The sequence below is a fragment of the Apium graveolens genome, chromosome 11 (assembly GCF_009905375.1).
Source record: "Apium graveolens cultivar Ventura chromosome 11, ASM990537v1, whole genome shotgun sequence".
In the NCBI taxonomy this organism is placed as follows: Eukaryota; Viridiplantae; Streptophyta; class Magnoliopsida; order Apiales; family Apiaceae; genus Apium; species Apium graveolens.
In genome coordinates this window covers 80,430,872-80,448,639 of record NC_133657.1, presented here as the reverse complement: position 1 = coordinate 80,448,639, position 17,768 = coordinate 80,430,872, and the positions used below count along the sequence as shown (strand labels likewise).

Here is a 17,768-nt window from a genome sequence, read left to right as displayed (position 1 = left end):
ACCCCAACCTATGCATAGTTTTGTGCATCATAAAGGTATCTCGGGTTAGCTGAAAACCCAAACATTCACAAAAAGAAAAAACTAGCCGGATAGCGTCTCCCCGGAGAACATCCCAAGGGAACCTAGTCCGGACTCCCTCAACAGCAATATGAGGGAGATACTGTAAATCCAAACCCTTCAGCATAATCAGTTCCCCATTCCAGTGCTTCAATGAGGATTGTTGAATGATAGGCCTGTAAGAAGAATCATAGCCACACTCCGCGGCCCAGAATCGAATCTCATACAGCGGCATCTGGCTTGACCGGACCAAACTAAAGATATGATGCCACAACTTAAATATGGGTTGGACCTTAAATTGATTGCAAGAAGTAATGAACCAAGTCATCCACTTTATCCCATTGGGAGTGATCTACATCAGAGAAAGCTTATATTCATACTTACAGAGATGTTGGAGGAAGATATGCCAATGAGGGTTCCACCCGAACCGGAGATGCTCCAACCAGACCGAAACGAAACCATCCGTCGGTCTCTGATGAATTCTCTCCCAAAGCTCCGGCCACCTCCATTTAATCCAGGGATCCAACTAAAAAGCAGCCCGGATTGAGGGATCTTGGGCCGCGTGATCCAAAGCGGCATACTCCTCTTTCAACTCATACGGCTCCTCGGATACAATACTTCTAATAAACCTCCTATCGAACTCAGCCCGGTAATACGGCCCCGGACCAGCATTTGGCTGTCTCGCATAGACGGGCCTAATACTCCTATAGTACCATTTGTTTTCTATCTCCTCGCTCCTCGTAATAAAATATTTAGGAATATCAACCAACAACCCTTCCGGAGTACAAGGCACCTTCCGCGGGGAGATCCTACTGACAGTCAATTTGGTGATAGATCTGGATTCCGAAGTGCTAGCCTTTTTACCCATCTCAGTCCGGTCTGAATCAAAACTTGAATCGGAGTCCGAAGGTCCGGTGTAGCAAGAGAAAGAAATTCTAGCACGGGCTTTAGTTCGGACCATATACCTAAAATAAATGACAGAGGTTAGTCTAAATCCCTACAAATTTTTATCTTGCATCCTATAATGGTCCGGACTACCCTATGTCCAATTTTATTAATGTCATAAACATCCAGTCTAGAGACGAGGAATTAGTTACACAATACACTCATCCCCACAAAAACACTATAATCCCAGATCAAAACGTCTGGACTAAAACTACACTAAACCAATAAACACAACCCACCTTAGTCCAGATTCAAAATACAATAAACTCAAAGAAAAACAAACCCCAAACCATCAGTCCGGACTAAACCAAAAAACCCTAATTCCAGAACCATGATTATCTGAAATCAAACACCAAAATATGGCAAAAACACATATACATACACTTATATACAACAACATTCAACCAAATAAATCCACGAACACAACAACAGAACAAAACCAAACAAACAAAATCAAATTAAACAACATGATATTGAAACGGATATAAAGCAAAAAGAAAAAGAGAAGAAGAATAGGAAGCTTACAAGAAAAGAGATTACAGAGGGTTTGGGGATGAACGAGCAAGAACAAGCAAACTTCGGAGAACTCCTGTTTCAGACGGCGGTAACAACGGCTACAACAGCAAAAATGATTCAAAGGAAGAGAGAAAGAGAGAAGAGAAGGGTAAAAATGAAAAGAAAGGAGATGGGCCTTTTTATAGGCACAGTGAATCCCAAAGGGCCGCGACATGTGGCCAAATCCTAACCATCCATCATAAATATATAGAAATACAGTGATACACATATACACGGTAATTAATATCATTCATCATTATGACCCGTCTTTTGAAAAAAGACAACTGTGATATTTCAAATAATTGGGGGGAAAACAAAAAAAGCTTCATCTCCCACTGTGAATCCCCGAACTCAACACAATCCGGACTGAGAGACAGACAAAGGTCAAATTATCCTAAAGACAACCACCTTAGTCCTGATTGGCTGAACTCAACACAATCCAGAATGGGGGGCAAGCAAAGCTCAAATTCTTCTAAAGAAAACAACCTTAGTCCTGATTGGCTGAACTCAACACAATCCGGACTGGAGGGCAGGCAAAGCTCAAATTCTCCTAAAGACAAACCACCTTAGTCCTGATTGGCTAAACTCAACACAATCAGGACTGGGGGCCAAGCAAAGCTTAAATTCTTTTAAGAACAACAAGCCTTAGTCCTGATTGGCTGAACTCAACACAATCCGGACTGGAGGGCAGGCAAAGCTCAAATTCTCCTAAAGACAACCACCTTAGTCCTATCCGGACTGGAGGGCAGGCAAAGGTCAAATTCTCCTAAAGACAACCACCTTAGTCCTGATTGGCTGAGCTCAACACAATCCGGACTGGGGGCAAGTAAAGCTCAAATTCTTCTAAAGAAAACAACCTTAGTCCTGATTGGCTGAACTCAACACGATTCGAACTGGGGGCAAGCAAAGCTCAAATTCTCCTAAAGACAACCACCTTAGTCCTGATTGGCTGAACTCAACACAATCCGGACTGGGGGCCAAGCAAAGCCCAAATTCTTCTAAGGACAACAAACCTTAGTCCTGATTCGCTGAACTCAACATAATCCGGACTGGGGGGCAGACAAAGCCCAAATTCTCCTAAAGACAACCACCTTAGTCCTGATTGGATAAACTCAACACAATCCGGAATGGGGGGAAAGCAAAGCTCAAATTCTTCTAAAGAAAATAACCTTAGTCCTGATTGGCCGAACTCAACACAATACAGACTGGGGGCAAGCAAAGCTCAAATTCTTCTAAAGACAGCCACCTTAGTCCTGATTGGCTGAACTCAACACAATCCGGACTGGGGGCAAGCAAAGCTCAAATTCTTCTAAGGACAACAAACCTTAGTCTTGATTGGCTGAACTCAACACAATCCGGACTGGGGAGTAGGCAAAGCTCAAATTCTCTTAAAGACAAGCACCTTAGTCCTGATTGGCTGAACTCAACAAAATCCGGACTGGGGGTAAGCAAAGCTCAAATTCCCAAATCAAAACCAACCTTACTCCCCTATCTAGAAAATCTGCATAAGGGAGTGGGGGCATATGATAGTACATGTAGCTCCTGCAAGGACCAGACCCGGACTCCTAACTCAATCCAGTCCCGCACACAACTAGTCCTAACTGGCCCAATCCCGCAGGCCCAATCTCGGGAAATCCCAGCACGTGAGGCACTTGCCTAAGCACATAATAGGGACAACTGTCACCCATCAATCATGGGAATAATCACGACATGTGTCATAGGATCCTCAGAACATTCCTCAGTAGTCCCGCCTCGACACGTGTAAAGCATTCGCTCCAGCCAGGTGTCCTCCGCTCCTAGAACCAACGACTACGATTTAAAGGTACCAACCCCTAAACCCTACCGGAGGAAAGGTTTTGGGGTTAATCACTCTCTCACACTCTTATACACACACAGCCACCTTGCATTCCTTTCTATCTTCATCTTTCCCAAAAGCGAGTTCTTACTCTCACACCGGAGGCGCTGCGGGACCCAAACCCCCTTTCCGATGTTGTTTTGTAGGAGCCCCATGACATCTACACCTCCACAGCGACGAAGGATCCAGGCACGGCGTCAAGGAGCGGCCCCGCCACCAAGAGTTATCAGGCAGAAAGTCACTACGAGGCTAATTTGAGAAGATTTTAAGCTACTAATTCTACGAACAAAGCCTTATACGTAGGAGTGAACCCAGTTCTGAATCGAGAACCAAACCGATCCGAAATTGCGGTTTCAGTTAAGGTCTTAACTAATTTGGGTTAGGTCAGGTTCTCATTTTTTCAAAAATTTCAGTTTTTGGTTTGGTTTGGTTCTTGGTTCGGTTTGGTTCTTAACATCTTAGAACCTTAAGAACTGAACTAAGCTGAAAATATTATATATATATATATAATATATATAAGTTTGTATTTTAATTCTTTATCATATATAATCTTATAATTAATTTCGAGATAAAAATGATGTTATACTGCATTTTTCATTTTTCTAAATGAACATGATATTTCGATTATTATTATTATTATTATTATTATTATATATTTATATTAAATTTAGAAATTAATTGAATGCAAAATAATCTACCCCTAATAATTTTTAAGTTACCATTAATATATAATCAAAAATGGTCCAAATAAAATATATTAATAAAAAATAATATACATAATAAAATAATTAAAAATAAACAGTAATTCGGTTCTTTTGGCTCAAAATTAAATCAAACCAAAATTTATGGTTCGGTTCTTTCATAAAACGTCCGATTTGGTTCTTGAAATTTTTCTTTTTCAATTCTCGGTTCTTACAATTCTAGTTCGATTCGATTCTAACCCATTACTCACCCCTACTCTCATGTGTCCTAATACTATGGGCCACTTGCTACCGATTAGGAATTGGCACGGGGGTACATAATGTTTCCCGATACTATGGGCCACTTGCTACCGAATAGGGATTAGCAGGTGTACTTCAGGTTTGAGGAATGAAATCTCCACAACGATCACTGAATTCAATACCGATCCCCAAACCCTGAAATGTGATCTTTTTCTTTCCAAATCCCCGCCCCAAAGGGGACGGGGATCCACGATACAGGAATTTTTTTAATTACAAAAATAATAAATTTATAATATATAATATATTTTTTAATAAAAAAATAATCAACTAATTGATAATATATAGATATATTGATAATATCTCATATTTTTAACATCAAATCATATTAAAATTGATTTATACTACAAATAAACGACAAATTTAAAATGATAAAAATGTTACATTATATTATAATATAAAAAATCGATTAATATATTATATATTATTTTGAAATTCTAATATTATTATAAATGCTATTTATTTTATATTTATTTAAAAATAATTTTATTATTATTTATAAATCTATATAATCATGGTCGGAGATCGGGACATGGAGACACTGATCCCCGACCCCGCCCCGATCCCGGAAATTTTTATAAATTTTTCCTTGTTTCTCGCCCCCCGAAAAATTTCTCAGATCCCCAACCCGAACAGAGATCAGAACGGGGTCATTTACGGCGGATGCACATCCCTATTACCAATTGATACCAGGGGCCAATTAATTGTGTGCGAAAGAGCGAGATAAGATTTCTCAAATGATCAAGCGCTTATTTTTTGTTGTCTAATATTCGATTCTGGCTCATTTCGAGATTTGTTAAAACAGATACTCAATTGTAAGACCTTAGAGCATCTCTAAGGCTATTATTTATATTGACAAGATAAAATAATATAAATAGATGTCATGTAAAATTTGTTGAATTTGTAAACAATTGGACTGCAGGGGTATTAGTCATATTGATTAGCTATATCTGAAAAGAGTTTTTTTTTAAAAAAAATTAAATTTTAATAATTATATTATATGGTTGTTTTTTTAACATATATATTTGTGAAAAAAAATATATATAACAAACTATTTTTTTATTGAATAAAAGGGAAACTAAAATATTAAATGAATTGAAAAATATTTAATAGTATTATTCTTATAATTTAAACATGAGAAGAATTAGTTAAAAATATTATGTTTATATATTATAAAATATTTAACTAATTTTTATTATTATATTGGTTTATTAATAATTTTGAAAATATAATGTATATTAAAATTACTATATTGGTATTTAATAAATTTGGTTAACGATGGAAAAAATTATATTTTTTCTCATAAAATAATTTCACACTTCACCTTACATAAAATTTAAATAATATATATTATATTTATATAATAAATGTGATATTAACAAGTATATATATATATATATATATATATTTGAGAGGGTAATGACGTGGAGTAAATATAGATGATACTCTTTCAATCAACAAATGTAACGTGCTAAATGCGCAAGTTCAAATTCATCTTTTTCAAAATAATAGACAAACAATTTCATATTTCACCAATTAAACTAGCAATTAAATTTTTAAAGATGCCAATTTAACTTTAAATTTTATTTTTTCCTTCCTTTAACAGACCAATTAAGCTAAAAAAAGTATTATTCCCTCCATTTTTATTAGATTGACGCTTGACTTTTTGCACATTTTTTTGATCTAATACATTTTAATATTTTTTTTTTTTGAAATAAACAATTTCATTCAACTCAAACAATCATACGAAAGAGCCTCCAATAAACACGTAGGAGGAGACGTGAACGTAATCTGGGAATTAGCTAAACAAGGGATTCTAGCGACATTGTGTGCTACCCTGTTAGCTGTTTTCCGAACAAAACTAAGTAAAACAGATGGTAAGCCTTGCAATCCCAGCTTACACTCTTCTATTACCTCACCTACTTCTAATACATTCACCTTATTTTCCAGAATAGCTTTGATACTGAGCAGTGAATCTGTTTCAAGCTGCACTGGGGCATTACTGTATTGTCCCCCCTTAGTCCATGATAAAGCTTCTTTAACCCCTACCAACTCCGCCTCAAAGACAGTATCAACTATGGTAAAGCTTCCAACTTTACAAGCAACAAACGACCCCAAGTGATCTCTCATAATCATATCAACATAAAAGAATTGAGCGTTTGAGAAAACAGACGCGTCTACATTGATTTTAAAAGCTTCTGGACCTGGGCATTGCCATCTATGATCAACTTGCTGCACCTCTGGATTACCTTTAGGACGAATCATCACCTGTTTTTTTCTAGCTTCCACCCATTCTGATAGGACCTTAAAACTGGTATTTATAGCAAAAGCAGGGGTAACAACCTTACTCCCCCACACTTTCTTGTTACGCCAAAACCACACTCCCCGGAGAACTATGCAAATCTTTGTTACTTCTTCTATAGGCGCAGAGCTTATCTATGCTAGTAACCAATCACTAGAATTTTCAGCTGCACTCCAATCGTACCATAAACCAACATGACGCCAACACTCAGCAGCAAAATCACAATCGAAAAAAAGGTGAGCCATATGTTCAATGTAAAATAAACACATTGGACATGTGACAGGTACCCTTAAGCCTCTAGCACTCAGTCTCTTTCTGATCGGAACCTCATTACGACAGAATCTCCTTATAAACACCTTCACCTTCTGAGGAATTTTCAAATGCCAAACTCTCTTCCACCTTACACTTTGAGGAACACTGCCAGTACCATACCTTAAGTTGAACCAGTAATGATAGCCATATTTCGCATTATACACACCATTCTTTGCACATGTCCAGACCACCCTATCTGCAACATCCCGTTGAGGAATGGTTGTAGCCAGTATAGCATTTACATCCTCCTCCAAAAAACATTCTCTAACCAGATTAGCATTCCACTTCCTGTCATTGTGCTGAAAAAAGCTGGAGACCACTTGATTCCTCCCTTCATAAAAAGAACTATGTTCAACGTGAAAATCACTCTTTAAACGTAACCAAGGGTCCTTTGAAGCAACTATCTCGTTCCCATCCCGAGCACCCATCTAAAGCCTTTACAGAGCTCCTCCTTGGTTGTCCAAATCCCCTGCCAAATAAACCTGGCTTTGTGACCTTTCTTAGCTTTCAGAACACTCGTATTTGAAAAATATCTAGCTTTAAAAATCTGAGACACCAGATAGTTTGGATTGTGTAGGAACGACCAAATGTGTTTACCCAGTAAAGCAACGTTGAAACCATATAAATCCCTGAACCCTAGACCACCTTTGCTCTTCACATTACTCATGTTATTCCACGATAGCCAATTCAAACCTTTCTGATCCCCAGCTTTACCAGACCTCCACCAATAGTTGTTGAACATCTATTCCAACTCCTTACAAATTGTTTTAGGAATCAAAAAACAAGACATATTGTACGCTGGAATGGCTTGTGCTAAGTTCCTGATCAGAATTGTTTTGCCAACTTGAGAGAAGGGTTTAACTTGCCATGCCTGAATTCGCCTACTAGCTTTATCTTTTAGGTAACTAAACACCCTCCGTTTTGATCTTCCCACTAACGAGGGTAAACCAAGGTACTTAGTATTCGACAAATCATTAGAAACTCCCGGGATACAAGATATTTCCACCTATTTGTTATGCTTAACGTTTGCACTAAAGTACACTCCTGATTTCTGGAAATTAACAGATTGTCCAGAACATGACTCGTAGTTCAACAACAACTCTTTGATGCTTGTGGCTTCCTCAACTGTTGCACGGAAGAATAGAAAATTGTCGTCAGCAAAAAGTAAGTGCATTACTGTTAGGGCTGTCAGGCAAATTTTACAACCAGTTGTTGTTCCATTATCAGCTGCCACATCAAGAGCATTGGAGAGCCCTTCCACACATAATAAAAAAAGGTAGGGAGAGAGAGGATCTCCCTGCCATAACCCCTTCCTAGGCGTAATAGGGCCAATAACTGAATCATTAAAACAGAAATTGTAGGTTACCATTTTTACACACATCATCATCCATTCAACCCAGGTGTCGCAGAACCCCATAGTAATCAATCTTTGTCTCAGGTAAGACCAGCTTACTCTATCGTAAGCTTTACTGATGTTGAGTTTTAGAGTTACCTCCCCGATTGTACCATGATTTTTCAGGCTCATATGGTGAATTAACTCGAAAGCAACCAATACATTATCTGTTATGCTTCTATTCTGGACAAAAGCCGATTAATTTTCCGAGATGATGAATGGAAAAATAGACTTCATTCTGTTGGCAAGAACTTTTGCAAGGATTTTATACAAAACATTGCACAGAGCAATTGGTCTCAGATCTTTCAAACATGAAGCATCTTCTTTTTTCGGAATAAGGACAACGTTGGTACAATTAAGCTCACATGGAAAGCTTTTATTACGCAGCCATTCCTTGCAATATTTAAACACCTCATGCCCCATAATCGACCAGAAACTCTGGAAAAAAAGCAGGATTAAGGCCGTCGGGACCCGACGCCTTATCCGAATACATTTGCTTGATAGCTAAAGTGAATTCTTCAAAAGAGAACTATGCCGTCAACATTCTGTTTTGAGCCTCCGTAATAGTTCTGTGGCCACTAGGATTTTGAACTGCTCCAACAGTATCATCCACTGTAAACAAAGACGTGAAATACTCCCTAACTACTTCACATATACCCATCTGATCCTCCACTTTATTGCCATTATTATCGATTAAAAAGCTAAGCTTATTCGCCTTCTTCCTTGCTGAAGCAAAGGAATGGAATAACTTAGTGTTCTCATCACCATCTTGGAGCCAAAATAATTTGGCTCGTTGTTTCCAGTATATCTCCTCATTAAGCAGTAAATTATTCAATTAATCCTTCTCATTTAAGTACTCCTGCACACTCTTAGGATCACAGCAATCAACTAACTTACTCAGCCTTGCTTTATGCAACTTGATTTTTTCTCTGAATTTATTGAAAAACTGCCTGCCCCATCGAGCCATGAATGATGAAACATTGATAAGTTTGGGAAGCAAATGAGTAACCGGAATGCTTCTCCACACATCAGTCACTTCTTTTATAAAATCCTGATCTCTCAACCAAACATTCTCAAACCTGAATCTAAATCTTCTCGTACTCACATCCGCCTTAAATAATTCCAACATAATGGGATTATGATCTGATACCGGAGTATAAATCATCTGCAAATTATATATAGGAAATTTGCTCCACCAGCTTGTCGTGGCAAAACCTCGATCAAGTTTATCTCTAACCCAATCATTCGTCCCCCTACTCTTTTCCCATGTGAATTTACCCCCACTCAACTCGAGCTCAGACAGATTACAATCCTGAATAACATTACGAAATCCTTCAAGTAAAAACTAAGGATGAGAATTTTTACCTTTTTTGTCCGACTCATATAATAAATCATTAAAATTTCCCCATATGAGCCATGGAAAAGAAGATATATTAGCCAACCTGCGAATTAGACTCCAAAATTCCCTACGTCTTGTCCTCTCAGGATACCCATAAAAGCAAGACATTCCCCAGGAAACATTATTATTCTCCATGAAAAGGACATCAATATGATGTTGTGAATATCCTGCAATTTCACATTGAACAGGACGTTTCCAAAGGACTGCTAAACCTCCACTACGACCTACTCTGTCAACCAAAAAATAGCTATCAAAACCAAACCGAACTCTTAATTCTTCTAGCTTGCTTGCAAAGGAAATAGTTTCTATCAAAAAAAAGCTGGGTTTACGATCTTTCAAAAGATCATAAAGGGCACAAACTGTTCGAGGGTTCCCAAGCCCTCGACAGTTCCAACTGATGCAATTCATGGCGTCTGGCTAGCTTGCTTTGCAAGCTTAGCCAATAAAATTGATGAGGTCTCTAGATAATCCGTTCCAGAAAGACTAGAGTCCATAGATGTGGTGTTCTTACTTACTTGGGCTGCATTAACTTATAATTCACTTCTCTGTCTTTTCCTCTCTTCAAAAATAAGCCCATTTTGTTCCTCTAAGTCTAACCCATCAGGCCCAACAACATTTGAAATTCCCTCCTTGTGTAACTGATTAATATCTCTGAGATTAAATTTACCCTGATTATCAGCAAAGACAGTTGTTTGATCCCTTGAACCTCGTGATGACATACCAGAATGCATAAAATCAGGATTTTGAAATCCCTGACTTCTCGCCTTGGAGCTATTCATCCCCACCTGTCGTCCCCAATCACCATCTTCGTCCTCCCTAAGCCACTTGCTTCTGCTACCTCCCCCACCCTTCGCGACTGAGCTCGAAGCCAAGGACCCCATTCCCTATTGACCTCCTCAGTATCATCCTCCAATTTACGTTGACAGAATCGTTCCGTATGTGAAAGCAAACTACATACAAAACAGAAGTCACCCAGTTTTTCATACTTGCAAGTTACCATCACCTCTTTTTATCTTTTTTACAAATCTTCTTCCTCCTTTTCAGGGGCTTACGAATGTCCACTCTGACTCTCAATCTCATAAACTCCCTCCATATGCTGGAATTAATCTTAGAATCATATTGCAAGAAGCTCCCAAAAAAATTGCCTAGCTGCTTCCCCACAACCTCAGACATGTAGCCCACTGGCAGATCGTGAATTTGAATCCAGAAATCTACCTCAAACAACGATACTCTAGTAGGGTCTTCTCCCACTTTGATCACATTCGTCACCAACAACGCACCATCAAAAGTCCATGGACCATTAGATGACACCCACTTCATATCATCTTTATGATAAAATTGAAACAGAAACAGACCAGGCTTCAGATCCTTGATGTTGATGCCCATTGCAGGTTTCCACAAGTCTGCCATCTTTGTTTTCATGGCACATATGTTGACATTCTTTTCTGTCAAAAACTGACCCCCCGTATAAAGTTCGAACCGATTAATCTCCTCCTCCACCCCATCATCGAAAATTAACTCCTCATTCTCCTCGTTTGCTATATCCAAATCCGCCATTTGCATCTCTATATCAGGCATTGTTGTAGAGAAATCAGAAACTCACACAATCTTTTCAAAAGAAAGGAGAGACAAATTCAAAACTCTCACATGAAGGAGAGACTTACCTGTTGTCAATCTTGAAACGAATTCTTTTTAATATTACTTTTTAATTTTTTTTTAGTTAAGTATGATATTTTTCTACTATTTTACAAAGAAAAAAATTAAAAACAATGTGTGTAACTATTCGATCAAAATACATTGAAATGTATAAAAAAATAAAATATCATACAGTAAAAAAGAGCGAGAGTAAAAGAGAGAGTTAAAGTTAAAACAATAAACAGATGCATAGCCACAATTTACCATTCGCTATAGTAGCAACCCAAACCACCAATATACGGGTCCGTTGGAATATAACTGAGGTTTTGTTTTGCTAAACACAAGATATAATGTAAATCTGATGTGAAGTACGTTCAGAACTTGAATGCAATAGAGACTCAATGTCAAATTAAGGCTCAAGAAATGTAAAATAAATAAATTTTGATTATTCTCAATGGCAAAGAATAATTGATACAGTTACCCGTCATTTATTTTTCTGCTTATTTAAACTCACTCGTTTAATATTTTCGGTTTTCGGTTTTCACTTGAATCGGCAAGGTTACACAGAAAGCTTTTTGTTTTTGGGTTGTTTCAGGTCTTTAATTGTCGAAATCTTCTTAGCTTCCGTATCTCATTTTTGTGTTTTAATAATTTTAATTCATTAATTTCATAATTTCACACAATATCATGTCAATTTCTAATATAATTTATTGATAAAAAGTTACAAGTAATCCAATATATTTATTTTCTCACTTAAAATATAAAATTGACATATTGTAATTAGTTTAAAAATGTGAATTAAAATATAGTTTATATTGTAAATTCAATAATTACTACATAACGAATGTTAAATGTGTATATATTGTTTAATACTATTCTATATTTTTCTTCAAACAAATATGAGTCATATTGATCATTATATAATTATAAAAATTAAAAATAATATTTATATTTTGCCGATTAATCAGGTCGAAACAGCAAGAAAAATTGCTATGCTCGAGGAGTTGGATCCAATAATGCGTTGATATAGCTCGACTTATTACTTGAAATTTTTGTTGGGTTTAGGGCAGAGCTCATGATGGCAATCTACATATATGTATTTATCCTTATTTTTGCAACAATGTGTTTGATGATATTCATCATCTCTTTGTTTATGATTTACGTCCTGTCTTTGTTTGTGGACACCAAAATGGAATGCATAATTTGCTCTATCCGGAGATGTACACTTTGCCAACGTGGCATTTGGTTTTTGATAATACCATGTCTTTTTTTGGTTTTTCCAATACCAATCTCTACAATTTTATTTGGCCTGACCCACGGTTATGGAATCATATGTATAATAATGTGAAATTATCTGCATTTCTATGTTGAGTGCTCAATCCCTCTAATTTTATTTGATCAATCATGATTGTGGAATCAGATCGTGTAATACTGTCACATTATATGCATTTTTATATCTTGAGTGCTCAATATTATCTTGTGCAGATTCCTCGTTCAAGGCTTGCAGAGCATAAAAAACCTGGATTGTCTAAGAACCAAGGTGTTACCATATATATTATTCTTATTATTGAATATTTTCATTATTATAATAACTAGCTTTACAATCCGTGCTCTTCATTAATATTTTTATATTATTTAAAATTATAATAATTTTTTTTGAATCAGTACCTTATTCGTATTTATACTATATTATAATAACAGGAATGTGGAATAATATATTATAATAATAATATAAATATATGTTGTTGGCAGGATTCGATACTGAATCTGGGGTCGCGTATAAATAATAATATTAATATTTGTTGTTGGCAGGGTTCGAACCTGAGAGTTTTAGTAATGTATAAATAATAATATAAATAGTTGTTGGCGGGGTTCGAACCTGCGAGCTTGAGTAGTGTGCATTCTTTTAGTATTTAAATCTAACGAAACTGATTACTTGATTAAAAAGATCTGACGGTTATATATGGGGATAACCAAACCAACCAAAAAAAAGGCCTACCAAATTATACTATATTCCGGTTATTATAATATAGTATAGATTTCTTTATTATGATTTTTTCTTTATTATTATTTGGTTATTTGCTATATAAGCCCCTCTTTTATTATAATTGAGAACAAGTCATATTATAATAAAACCCTACTTTTATCTATTTCATCTATACTTTTATCATGATATCAAGAGTTATGGTTCGATCCGGGATATGTTGATGGAGAATCGATTGTTGTGACTAACACATGCTGGGTTTAAAATATGTGTTCCGATTATTATTTTATCATCTTCTTGTCCAAATCTCTTATTTGGATGATTTTGAGTTTTAATCTTGATTACTGTTTTTTTTCTTCGAATTGGTTAGATTTTAATAAGGTAAACAAAATTGATTTTGGTTGGTTTTGATTAGGACTCTCATGCACACTCTCTGTCTCTCTTTGATGATATTGGCTCATTGATAATGTTATTTATTTTTCCTTTCTTTTCCTTTCATCTTTCTTTCCTTTTCTCGTGTTACACACACTGTAGAAGGGGGTTGAATACAGTGTTTACTACAATCAAATCGAATATAAGAACTCAAGTAAACATATTTTATTCAACACAATAAACTCTGTTACAAAGAACTGTCCGCTCTCAGTGATGAACAAATTATCACGAGAGCTGCTAGGATTACAATGAATAATAATCTCGATTATAATATTATATATAGTGTAAACCCTATGTCTGTGTTTATATACTACACAGTTACAATATAATCTTCTAATTGATATCGAATATAATTCTGCTTCCTAATATATATCAATCAGTTATCTTTTCTTCCAAGTATTCTATTCTTCATAGAATTCTTCTCCATGCATATCTCTTCTTATGTTTGTCTTGATCTTCTTTCCTTTCAATCAGCTGTCTTCCTTATCTGAACGTCTCCTTAAGTCCTGATATTATCTCCTGATAACTTAAGTTCTGACAACTTAAGTTCTGATATCTTAAGTCATGACTTCAGTATAAGTACTGATTTCCAGTTAAGTACTGATTTGTCCTGTTAAGTAAGATCTGAAAACTAAACAAAATCATATTAGACATGACATCACAAATATATCTAACAATCTCCCCCAACTTGTAAATTAGTATAATATACAAGTTTAACAGATATTTGATGATGTCAAAAATATTAAGTAAAAATGCATGAGAATTTGACTAGATAACTACAACTTACATTCCTTGTCTGATAACAGCTTCAGTCTGTATACACTTCAGAATTTAAGCAGTTGTAGATCTTTGACTTGGCTTCAATTTCTGATCTCTTTGATATCAGGAGTTGTTCTGAGATAGTTCTTCAACAAACATCTCTCAGCATATTCAAGTTCATTGACCATCCTCCTTTTAGCATTTTTCATTTCAACTGTATCTTCACCAGTTTGAAAGATAGAAGCCCTGAGATCATTTATTTTAGCTTTCCTTATATCCTGATCTAGTCTGATGATATAGGCTTTATCAGACTCTGGATTGAATTCAAGTCCCTTAATACCATAAAATGTAGTGATGATTTTAGCAGTATTAGGCTTCATTTCAACAATTTCTCCACTGTGAGATCTGTACTTAGGACAGTATGGGCTGTCAGACTTTACAGAGTAAAGTTTCTTCTGTCTTTGAATATTTGATTTTAAACACCCTGCAGCACCATATGTTGATCTGTTTTTCACTTGAAGTAGAAATAGAACATGTTCTAGTTCTTCAAAATACTTCAATGAAATTGCATTCTCCCTGATCTGGAATACCCTCCCATCTGTCATAAAGTATAACATGATATCTTCTTTCAAAACAGAATGGTAAACCATTTGTACAGATTCAAGTTGATTCAATCTCTCAGGAGTTGCTCCTACACCCGGTTCACTTAAGGAAGTTGGATCATTGGTAGTGTTGTGTATTCTCTTCTCTTTAGAACTATCCAATCCATATTTGTCTCTTGCTTCCTTTCCTGTAACAACTCTTGCTTCAAAACCACTTGATATAGTCTTTAAAGGTTGAGTCTATTGAGCTTTGGTGAATTCTGGTCGTAGCATCTTTGAAGGTTTAACATGAGCAATGTCAGAGGTTTCCTTTTCCTTATCTTCTGATATCAAGCCAACTTGAGCTATGTCAGAGGTTGCTTGCTTCACTGAAATATCAGAATTTACTAAGTCCTGATCTTGAACAACATGAGCTATGTCAGAGATTGTTTGAATATCCTTTCTTCAAAATCAGACTAGCATCTTCATCATCAATTATTTCTTCATCCATGACTGGCATATATACCTCTACAGGTTCATCAATTTTTTCTTTGCCCTTGGATCTTGGATCTACCTCTACTTGTGATTTGGATTTGGTTGCCTCAGCATTTGTCCTCTCCTTAATCACAATGCCCTTAGGTTTTCAAAGTTTCTTTTCAACAACAGAAGCTTTAGATTTGGAGTTAACTTTTTCTGCTTTAAGTCTAGCTTCTTCTTCCTTTAGACTTTCAAAGTCCATTCCTAGATTTTCTTTAAGAAATAATCTCTTTGAAATTTCTTCATCAAGCTCCAGATGTCCAGTAGAACTTATCCTTTTACCAATATCAGAACTTATTCTTATCCCAGTATCAGAACTTGTTCTTTGACTTGTAGTTCCAGCTTTGCTTGATAAAAAACCTTTTCCTTGACCATGACCTCTACCCATTCCAGAGTTTCCCTGGTCATCATTTCCATCATCCTTACCCTTCAGTACTTGAGTAGATTTGTATTTGGACTTAATTACTTTCTCCCCCCTTTTGGCATCAGCAGGTAAAAGAAGAGAGACAAGCAATTCCACTGAGGATTCGATCTCATTGAGTTGAGTTTGATGAGAAACTTGATTCTTTAGAATTTCATCAATCTGAGCTTGTTGCTTCTCCTGAGTTTTTTCAATATACCCAATTCGGTCAAAGGCTGTCTTGAAAAATCTGTTCTTTTCCAATTCTATATTCATATCTTGCTGGATGAGTGATTTTTGAATTTTATTCACCTTGTCGTGAGTGATTGAGTGTTGACCTTGAAGGTGCATAGTACTCATTGCAGTAACTCTAAGCTGTGCCTTGAAATCATCATTTATCAGCATTTCATCAGCTTTGGCAAGGTGCTCAGCAAGAATTTTTTCAGTAGGAACAAAACTAACTGTGTTCCATTCCTTAGTCCACTCATTTCCTCTAGGAGTTTCCCTCCAAGGTATTGGTGCATCCTCTCTAACAAACTTCTTGATTAAATCAGCTTTGCATGGAGCTTGTTGAGGTGCATGTCCTGATGGACCAGCTGCATCAGCATCTACATTTGCAGCAGCTTCACCAGTAAGTTCAGCATTATCAGCATCAGAACTTACAGAGCATGCAGCTTCAGCATCCTCTGATAAAATAACAGTATGTGAGGCTATAGAGGCTTCAACATCATCCTTTAAGTTCTGATCTGCAGCTAAGTTCTGATCAACATCCAAATTTTGATGCCCACCTTCAATCTGATCTTCATCATCTAGATTCAGAACTGTTGTAGTTGGAATGTCTGCATTGAATTCAGCATCCAAAATTGGTGTTGTTGGTGGAGTGAGTTGAGTTGGTGGAGCTTCCAAGTACAGAACCTCAGGCACAATCAAGTTATGAATATCAATTTCAGTACTTATACCTGGGTCTTCAGTATGTACTGGATCAATTACAGGAGACACAAGAGGTGTAGGCACTTGGTCTGGAATATCCTCTTGCTCTTGAATAGGAGACTTGTGAGCTAATTCAGTTGTGGGAAGTAATTCAATTACTATAGGTTCTGTTGGGATCAGAGATTCCTGACCCCCTTCCTTAGCTGCTTCTTCCAGAGTTACTTCAGAGTGTAATGATACAATTACAGCCCTCCTGGCTCTTTGCTTTTTAAGTCTCTTTGAAGAATTAAAGACTTTGGGAGCTTCATCATCAGAATTTAGCTTTCTAAGCCTTTTGAGGGGCCTAGAACTCCCAGTTTTAGTATCTTTCTGAGAATAGATCTTCTCAGCTTCTACAACAACAGGTTCTGATATTGGAACATGCTCCTCATTGTCTGACTCATCTCTCAGAACAATTCTCCTTCTATTCTGTTGAGACTGAGGAACTATCTTAGTCCTCTTGGGTTTGGAAGATGAAGGCTTTACAGGATGTGCTGAAGGTTGAGGTTGAGATGACTGTGATGGTTTGAAATATGTCCTGATGAAGGGTTGAGTTGGTTGAGGTTGAGAAGTTTGAGGTGTTTGTGTAGTTGTGGTATGTTCTGATGGCTGTTGTGTTGGTTGTGATGTGTTGGTGGGTTGAACATCAGGGTAA

The 17,768-nt window shown here is 36.6% G+C and overlaps 2 protein-coding genes across 2 annotated transcripts; both read right to left on the bottom strand.

Annotated features, from left to right (window-relative positions):
- Positions 1-8,030: 8,030 nt before the first annotated feature.
- On the bottom strand, positions 8,031-8,393 carry LOC141695635 (putative mitochondrial protein AtMg01250). Its single transcript, XM_074499868.1, has one exon. It carries the CDS (start codon positions 8,391-8,393, stop codon positions 8,031-8,033), a length of 363 nt encoding a protein of 120 aa, XP_074355969.1.
- A 2,422-nt stretch (positions 8,394-10,815) lies between these two features.
- Positions 10,816-11,394, bottom strand: LOC141695634 (uncharacterized). The gene has a single exon (XM_074499867.1). It carries the CDS (start codon positions 11,392-11,394, stop codon positions 10,816-10,818), a length of 579 nt encoding a protein of 192 aa, XP_074355968.1.
- Positions 11,395-17,768: the final 6,374 nt, after the last annotated feature.

Excerpts from the sequence above, each read along its gene's own strand:
- LOC141695635 (XM_074499868.1), bottom strand. The coding sequence starts at position 8,393 with ATGGTAACCTACAATTTCTGTTTTAATGATTCAGTTATTGGCCCTATT.
- LOC141695634 (XM_074499867.1), bottom strand. The coding sequence starts at position 11,394 with ATGCCTGATATAGAGATGCAAATGGCGGATTTGGATATAGCAAACGAG.